Here is a 10,000-nt window from a genome sequence, read left to right on the forward strand (position 1 = left end):
GGCGTCCATGATTCGAGTTGGCCAGACTCTCTCTATGAACGGCTCTGGAGCTGTATATCAGAGTATTATAGTCACATCACGCCTAGTGGAGCCTTCACACTGGGCTATTTCCAATATCCTAACTCCCATCCTCCCCAAGTGCCTGTGGCCTTGTCATGACGTCACAAGATATCACTGACAGCAAAAGTTCAATTCCATATCTCGAAAAATCCCAATTGAAAAGGTCATTTGCATATTGGAATTTCGAATGGGGAAGAGTCAAAATTGTTGTGGTTGATAGTGGGGAGAATTGGTCGAAGACGGGAGTTAGGACAATGGAAAGAAAACATAGACATCATGTCCAGAGCCGTAGATTACATCAGGGGTTCTGAAACGTTATCTTGTCGCGCTAGGTGTATTTGTGCGGTAATAGTCAGCTACTCACTCGGCCTCGAACTGGTTGGGGGTGATGATGTCGGCTACAGGGACCACCTTGTTCTTGTAGACAGGATGCAGGTTCTGGGGAACATACTGGAACACACACATACACGCGCACACACACACAATAATGTTGCAATAAATATTCTGTATTCTGAGGTCCTTTGAGGCATACTATCTGGATATACTGAGGTGACCACAACACTTAACTCTGATGCCCCCTTAACTCTGATGCCCACTTAACTCTGATGCCCCCTTAACTCTGATGCCCACTTAACTCTCATGCCCACCTGATATGCTGAGGTGACCCCAACACTTAACTGTGATGCCCACAGTCCATCCTATTTCCCCCTTAACTCCTCATGCCTGGTGGGAGTGGTGGAAGTTTGACATTTTCGTATGTTTTTACCCAATCTAAAGTTAAATGTGTAACTTGTTCGTATGTAATGAATCACAGGTTTCTTTCCTGACTCCCGTCCTCCCTTGTGCTTGTGGCCTCCTGATGACAGACGGTTAATTCACTATCTCGCAAAAGCCCAATGCAAAGGTCATTTTCTCATTTGTAATCGGAATGCTGAATGGGGAAAAGTCCTCCACAAGTTGTTGAGTCAAGGCTTACAGCAGTGAAACGTTATTATTTTCTTCTAGGAGGCATCAGCAAAGCAGGAGGTCACAAGCACAAGTAGAGGACGGGAGGGAAGAGAGAAGCCCAGAGGACGGGAGGGAAGAGAGAAACAAGAGGACGGGAGGGAAGAGAGAAGCCCAGAGGACGGGAGGGAAGAGAGAAACAAGAGGACGGCTCAACATGTACAGTGCCCTCCATAATTGTTGGCACCCCTGGTTGAGATTTGTTAAAAGCCTTAAAATAAATTCAGTGATTATTGCAGAAGAATACTGTCACACTGAAAATTTTTGGAAAATGTAGCCTTCAACTCAAATGAATTGTAGGAAAATAAAAAAAATCCCTGACTAAAAAATAATTATTTTTCATTAAATCACCTGTTCCACAATTATTGGCACCCTTAACAATTCCCAGGAAATAAATATAATTGAAGCATTTCTGTCATTTCTATAGTAGTTTACAAAGTTTACCAGAGTATGTAGGAACATTTAATTAGTAATTCATCACTTCCTGTTTCCCTGGGGTATAACTATGACGTGACACCGAGGCCATTTCTCTTATCCACTCTTAAACATGGGAAAGACAAAGGAACACAGCATACAAGTGAGGCAGATGTGCGTCGACCTTCACAGGTCAGGCAGAGGCTACAAGAAGATTGCCACTCAACTGCAGCTGCCCATATCTACTGTGAGAGGAATAATTAAGAAGTTCAAAACAACTGGAACAGTGGTAAACAAGCCTGGACGAGGACCCAAGTTTATTTTGCCACCACGCACAGTGAGGAGGATGGTAAGAGAAATCAAAATATCTCCAAAGCTCACTGTTACAGAATTACAACAAATGGTAGCATCCTGGGGTCACAAAGTCTCCAAATCAACCATCAGGCGCTGTCTACATGCCAACAAGCTGTTTGGGAGGCATGCACGGAGAAAACCTTTCCTCACCCACAATCATAAACGCAAGCGTCTGGAGTTCGCCCAGCGGTATTGGGGCTTCAACTGGGACCGTGTGCTTTGGTCAGATGAGACCAAGATTGAGCTTTTTGGCAACAAACACTCTAAGTGGGTCTGGCGTGCCACGAAAGATGCGCATGCTGAAAAGCACCTCATACCCACTGTGAAGTATGGGGGTGGGTCAGTGATGCTGTGGGGCTGTTTCGCTTCCAAAGGCCCTGGGAAGCTTGTTAGGGTGCATGGCATCATGAATGCTTTGAAATAACAGGACATTTTAAATCAAAATCTGTTGCCCTCTGCCAAAAAGCTGAAGATGGGTCGTCTGTAACACTTTATAATAAGTACCCCTTTTTAGGCATTACTTAAGGGTTAGTTAAGCCTTATTTTACCATTAGTTAACCCTTAGTGAATCACAAGTTAATCATTATGTAAGTATTATTTCTCATTTCTTAACTATTATCTACTACCATTAGTAAATGGTTAGTGTGTGCTGATGTAACGGTTTGCTAAGCAAAGTTAAACCTTAGTTAAGCCTTATTTTTAACATTAATTAACCCTCAGTGAATCACGAGTAAGTCGTTATTTATGTGTTATTTCTCATTTCTTAACCATTAACTAATACCATTAGTAAATGGTTAGTGTGTGCTGATGTAACTACTCGCTAAACAAAATTAAGCATTAGTTAACCCTTAGTGAATCACGAGTCAGTCATTATGTATTTCCGTGAAATTATTAAATACTGTTAATTAATCATTTGTCTATGGTGATTTAACTTTCTGATAAGCATTAGTAAACCATCATTAAAATGTCTGATAACCCACCTTTATTTATGAAAAAAACATTATCTCTTTGTTGTCTCCTACCACCTAACCATTAACAATTACTATTAGGCATGTATGGTAACGGTTTGTAAACTCTTGCTTTAGCATCAGTGAAGTCTTATTTAACCCTTTTGTAATGGTTAGTGTGTGATGACTGGTAGCATGGCAAACAGTAGGCCTAGGCCTAAGTTGAGGCTCATGTGACTGCCCCTCATGGATGTTTCTGGACGTTAACAAATGACTTGTTAAGCGTTGCTTATGCATTATCAAGGAATTACGAACCATTACTTAAGTATATCTGGGGAACTGATCTAAAGTGAAAACCTGTTATGGCTTTACAACACATTAACGAATGACTTGATAAGCATTGCTTATGCATTACCAAGAAGTTTCAACGCATTAATAACGCATATCTGGGGAACTTTTTAAGTGAAAACCTTTCCATACTTTCCAAAACATTAACAAATGACTTGATAAGCATTGCTTATGCACTATCAAGGATGTATAACCCATTACTTAAGTATATCTGGGGAACTGATCTAAAGTGAAAACCTTTCCATGCTTTCCAAAACGTTAACAAATGACTTCTTAAGCATTGCTTATGCATTATCAAGGAGTTAAAACTCATTACTTAACTATATATGGGGAACTGATCTAAAGTGAAAACCTGTTATGGCTTTACCACACATTAACGAATGGCTTGATAAGCATTGCTTATGCATTACCAAGAAGTCACAACTCATTACTAACGCATATCTGGGGAACTTTTTAAGTGAAAATCTCACCATGCTTTCCAAAACATTAACAAATGACTTGATAAGCATTGCTTATGCATTATCAAGGAGTTACAACTCATTAATTAAGTATATCTGGGGAACTGATCTAAAGTGAAAACCTGTTATGGCTTTACAACACAATAACGAATGACTTGATAAGCATTGCGTAAGCATTATCAAGAAGTTTCAACGCATTAATAACGCATATCTGGGGAACTTTTTCTGTGAAAATCTTTCCATGCTTTCCAAAACATTAACAAATGACTTGATAAACGTTGCTTATGCATTATCAAGGAATTATAACCCATTACTTAAGTATATTTGGGGAACTGATCTAAAGTGAACACATTTCCATGCTTTCCAAAACGTTAACAAATGACTTGATAAGCATTGCTTATGCATTATCGAGAAGTTTCAACGCATTACTAACGCATATCTGGGGAACTTTTTCAGTGAAAATCTTTCCATGCTTTCCAAAACATTAGCAAATGACTTCATACGCATTGCTGATGCTTTTATCAAGGATTTAAAACCCATTAGGCCTACTTAAGTAGACCTATATCTGGGGAACTTCTCTGAAGTGAAAACCTTTCCATGCTTTCCAAAACATTAACAAATGACTTGATAAGCATTGCTTATGCATTATCAAGGAGTTACAACTCATTACTTAAGTATATCTGGGGAACTGATCTAAAGTGAAAACCTTTCCATGCTTTACAAAACGTTAACAAATGATTTGTTAGGCATTGCTTATGCATTAACAAGAAGTTACAACTCACTACTTGCGCATATCTGGGGAACTTTTAAATTGAAAACCTTTCCATGCTTTCCAAAACGTTAACAAATTACTTGTTAAGCATTGCTTACGCATTATCAAGGAGTTAGCGAACCGTTACATCAGCACACACTAACCATTTACTAATGGTAGTAGATAATAGTTAAGAAATGAGGAATAACACATACATAACGACTAACTCGTTATTTACTAAGGGTTAAATATTGTTAAAATAACGCTTATTTAAGGCTTAACTTTGCTTAGCGAACCGTTATATCAGCACACACTAACCATTTACTAACGGTAGTAGATAATAGTTAGGAAATGAGAAATAATACTTACATAATGATTAACTCGTGATTCACTAAGGGTTAACTAATGGTAAAATAAGGCTTAACTAACCCTTAAGTAATGCCTAAAAAGGGGTACTTATTATAAAGTGTTACCAGGTCGTCACTGGGTCTTTCAGCAAGACAATGACCCTAAACATATGGCCAAATCTACACAGAAATGGTTAACCAGACACAAAATCAAGCTCCTCCCATGGCCATCTCAGTCCCCAGACCTCAACCCCATTGAGAACCTGTGGGGTGAGCTGAAGAGGAGAGTACAGAGGAGAGGACCCAGGTCTCTGGATGATTTAGAGAGATTCTGCAAAGAGGAATGGCTGAAGATCCCTCTTTCTGTCTTTTCCCATCTTGTGAAACATTATAGGAGAAGATTAGGTGCTGTTTTGTTGGCAAAAGGGGGTTGTACAAAATATTAACAACAGGGGTGCTAATAATTGTGACACACATTATTTGATGTCAAATAATTATTTCTTTATGTGGGATTTTTTCCCCACTGAATAAATGCACTTGTATTGAAGGTTGGATTTTTCTCTTTTTTTCCATTAAGGTCCCATATTATTTAGAGACAAATAATAATAATTGGAAGCTAAAAAACACATCTCAACCAGGGGTGCCAATAATAATGGAGGGCACTGTATATCAGGCAGCTTCACTGCTGTCAAAGTCACACTTGCCTTATCACATGACAGGCATCAAGATCTCTTTCACACACACACACACACACACACACACACACACACACACACACACACACACACACACACACACACACACACACACACACACACACACACACACACACACACACACACACACACACACACACACACACACACACACAGTTTTTTGCCAATAATAAGAAGTCGAGCTCCGACTGAGCAGCAGAAATTCCAAACTCACCATGGAGCCGTGATCTCCAAGAACAGGATCACACACTGGAGAAGAAAACACACACACACACACACACACACACACACACGCACGCACGCACGCACGCACGCACGCACGCACGCACGCACGCACGCACGCACACGCACGCACACACACGCGTGCACACACGCGCGCGCGCACACACACACACACACACGCACACGCGCGCACACACACACACACACACACACACACACGTGAGGATCACACACTGCTAAATAAAACAAACACACACACACCATCTAACACCACCCAAACTCTTCTGCTGGGCCTTTATTCATCTCATTGCTACAGGGTTGTGTTTCTCGAAAGCATACGTACGTAGTTGTTAGCCAGTTAGCCACAAGGATTTCGAGAAACATAAACCCAGAGCTACTACCCAAGCAAGTTACAAAGTTACAAAAACTCAACACAGTAGTTTCATGTTGTAGTGTCTCAAATTCACCTTTTTAGGATTACAGACATACATTCTGGAATGTATGTTTAATGTTCTAGACCGTTTCTGTGCTCTGGAATCATATGCTCCCTCTCCTTTACATGATAATGTTCTAGAATGTCAACGCTAAAGAAGGCCAGGAATGGAACTGTCAAACCTCACACTTTACAGATCTGACAATCAATCTCGAACTCTGGCCACAACACATGCGCTTGGCGCAGATTATAACATCAGATTAAACTCAACTACTTAAAGGACCAGTTCAGTCAATTTCAACATGCAATTGTAATGCTCACACTACCCTGTACTTGTCAGTACCTGAGATTTTTTTTTCTTCTTCTTCAGCCGTTTCTGAGATCCTGGTCATTGTAATGGGGACATTTAAAAAAAAACATTTTTTATTTATTCCCAAAAACATCCAAAAGGTTATAAAACATCAGCAGACAACTAGCAAACAGCAGTACCTTTTGGGAAAATATTTGGAGTAGGCCTATTAAGGCCTAAGGTAAACAAACGCTGCCCCCATTAGAATAGCTCATATCTCGGAAAGGGCTGAATCGAAAAATGTGGCATCACCGGGTACTGACAAGTCAAGGGTAGCGTGAGCAATTAAAATCTGAAACCCTTCTGGTTTTCAGACAAATTGCACCCCGTAGACGAGGTTAGGATTGGCCCTCTTCACACACACACACACACACACACACACACACACACACACACACACACACACACACACACACTAAGGCTAGAGTAGGAGGCGTGTACCCACCGTAGACGAGGTTGGGATTGGCCCTCCTCACACACACATGCACACACACGCACACACACTAAGGCCAGAGCGAGTAGGAGGCGTGTACACACCGTAGACGAGGTTGGGATTGGCCCTCTTCAGCTCCTGTACGATGTCCACCACCATCTCCAGAAACGAGGTGTCTCTGGTGTAGCCTGAGGAGGAGAGGAGCAATGAAGACAGGAGAGAGAGATATGGGAGGAGAGAGAGAAGGAGAGAGAAGGAGAGAGAGAGAGAAATTAGGCTGATACACTTGGAAGGACACTGTCCTAGGTTTTGAGAAGGGCCCACTGTTTTGTATCCCTGCCCTGATGAATGGCAGCTGCAGGTGGCTAATTTGAGACTAAATGACTATGTCTATATTACACATACAGCACTTAATCCTAATGAGGCTGTAAAGTGCCAAACCAACAGACCATTCCTGCAGTTTATACTCAACTTAGTGGGAACTGTGAACCATTTAATTTCAAATGCAAACAGGAGACAGGCAGTATGATGGACTCAGAGGAGACTTGTTCCTTGTAAATAGCGATTCAGCTGAGAAGAGCTCTCTTTATTCCACAGACACAGGTCAGGAGGGAGCGTCTAGCGTCTATGATTTTCGGCCGCGGCCGCCATTCTGGAATGAATATCGGACAATTTACATTGGAATGCATTGGGAATGTGTACAGGATTTGTACATAATACTGTAAAACTACATGGACTTACCTATCGGAAACTCTTCAGTTATGAATGCTTATACCATCTTATACCATCAATCAGTGCAGAACATAATTATCTATAAGGCTAAAGTTGCCAAAGTAGCTAGCCATATTGTGCTAACTTTAGCATTAGAGCCGCGGTCTTTCCTATGGCCAAAGAACGTTGCTATGGCTACTGGTCATAACAGAGTGGCGTACGTGAATACCTGTTCATTCCAGAATGACTGATTTCACTCAAAACGGACTCAAAACGCCCCATATTGTCCCATAAAAGACCTGAGTGTCGCGTCTTGTATATTCTTTGGAGAAACTATATCTAAACAGGATCTGGAGAGACTAGAAATGGTTTTATTTGTAATTGCAATGCTCTACTTATAGGCCTTCCGCAAAAGTCACTCAGGCAGGAGTAACTAACCTAAAATGCAGCAGCTAGAGTATTATAACACAAACAAAAAAGGGATCATATCACTCCAGCACTTAGGTCATTGCGCTGGCTATCAGTGAGATTTAGAAGTGAGTTTAAAACTCTTCTGATAGTTTATGAGTCAGGCCTATTACATAAATTCTAGAGCAATATCATATCATCAGCAATATCATCCTAAAAGACTAAAAATTAAAAACTTCTTGATGGTAACAATGGTCACCTGACCTCTGGTGTGTGTGTCAGTTGTACGTACGTAGACGTAGTGGTTGTGTGTGTGTGTGTGTGTGTGTGTGTGTGTGTGTGTGTGTGTGTGTGTGTGTGTGTGTGTGTGTGTGTGTGTGTGTGTGTGTGTGTGTGTGTGTGTCACCTGTGAGTACGTAGTCGTAGTGGTTGTGTGTGTGTGTGTGTGTGTGTGTGTGTGTGTGTGTGTGTCACCTGTGAGTACGTAGTCGTAGTGGTTGACATTGTTGAGCTTGATTCCTTCATAAAGCACGTGGAGCTCATCTGCTGTCAGCACCTGGCCCTTCCAATGGGAATAACCTGCACACGCACGCACGCACGCGCACGCACGCGCACGCACGCACACACACACACACACACACACACACACACACACACACACACACACACACACACACACACACACACACACACACACACACACACACACACACACACACACACACACACACACACACACACAGTATGGTTAACAGACGACAGAGCACCTGCCCTTTCCAAAGGTATTGCAACTATGCTGCTCATTGAAACTCTACTCTGTATTCATGAAAAGGTAACATTTGTGAATGGGTAGCATGAATTCTGGAAATAAACAACTAAAAATCTCACACAGTGTCCCTTTAAGCCTGCTCTGATAGTATTCCCCTTTCCCCATAAGCATGAGACCAGAGATACAGTGGTGCTCATATGTTTACATACCCCAGCAGAATATACGCTTTCTCTGTGATTTCTCACAAAATATGAAGGATTACACAAAACCCTTTTTTTCACTCATTGCTAGTGACTGACTGAAGATATTTATTAGCAATATTCTGTGTTTATTCTCTCAAAAGCATGATCACAACCCAAACTACCCAAAAGACCCTGTTCAAAAGTTTACATACCCTAGTTTCTGATGCTGAATATGACCCTGTTTAACATCAAGGACCGCTCTAAATTGTTTGTGGTAGTTGTGGATAAGGCTCTTAATGTTCTCAGATGACAAAACAGCACATTCTTCCTGGCAGAATGGTTGTGTCCTATAATACCTTTGGGTGTCTTGCACATTTGAGGTTTTCCCTGAGTGGCTCAATGATGTTGAGATCAGGAGAGCGAGATGGTCGCTCAAAAACCTTCATTTTATTCTTTCTGAAGCTAATGACGGGTTGATTTGGCTTTCTGTGTCGAAATATTGTCATGTTGGCACTGTTGGAATTTCAATTCAGAAATGCAATATGAGGGGTTTGGTTGGAATCAAGCCATTGGGCAAGGGAATCATTGCATTGCAATGATCATTGCAAGAGAAATTGCTCAGGAGGCATAGGACAATCAAATAATAACTTCAGGTGAAATATAGGACAACATGAAAAAATGTTTTAAACTGTACAAGAAAGAGGCACTTGAGGAAAGATGGGCTGTTGGGGGTTGCCAGGAGAAAGCCATTACTACAAAAATGCAAACATGTTATTTTGCACACCAAATAGCATAGTGAGAAGCATCAGAATGCCTGTGACAAAGTCATTTGGAAAAATGAGATCAATATGGAACTTTTTTCAGCCACTATTAACAGTACCATTTGGAGAACAGTCAACAGAGCCTATGATGAAAGTTACACCATCCATTCTGTGAAACATGGTTATGGACCACTGATGTCATGGGGACATTTGAGTTACAAATGCACTACACTTTTGGTCCATACTCACAGAATGATGAATACATTGCCCTGTGAAAAATACTGGAGGAAACTTGACACTCATCAGCCTTGAAACTGCACATGGTCCATTGT

General features: G+C 41.2%; 1 protein-coding gene across 1 annotated transcript in view; it reads right to left on the reverse strand.

Annotated features, from left to right (window-relative positions):
- Nucleotides 1-10,000, reverse strand: part of pdxkb (pyridoxal (pyridoxine, vitamin B6) kinase b) — a 36,046-nt gene that overhangs the window by 14,032 nt on the left and 12,014 nt on the right. Inside the window, exons 3-6 of the mRNA XM_063211984.1 lie at nucleotides 8,431-8,535; nucleotides 6,942-7,025; nucleotides 5,615-5,649; nucleotides 425-510 (exon numbers count right to left, since the gene is read on the reverse strand). Of these exons, the coding sequence (XP_063068054.1) occupies nucleotides 425-510; nucleotides 5,615-5,649; nucleotides 6,942-7,025; nucleotides 8,431-8,535 (310 nt within the window). The remainder of the gene's footprint in view (nucleotides 1-424; nucleotides 511-5,614; nucleotides 5,650-6,941; nucleotides 7,026-8,430; nucleotides 8,536-10,000) is intronic.

Source organism: Engraulis encrasicolus, chromosome 12, assembly GCF_034702125.1.
Source record: "Engraulis encrasicolus isolate BLACKSEA-1 chromosome 12, IST_EnEncr_1.0, whole genome shotgun sequence".
Lineage (NCBI taxonomy): Eukaryota > Metazoa > Chordata > Actinopteri > Clupeiformes > Engraulidae > Engraulis > Engraulis encrasicolus.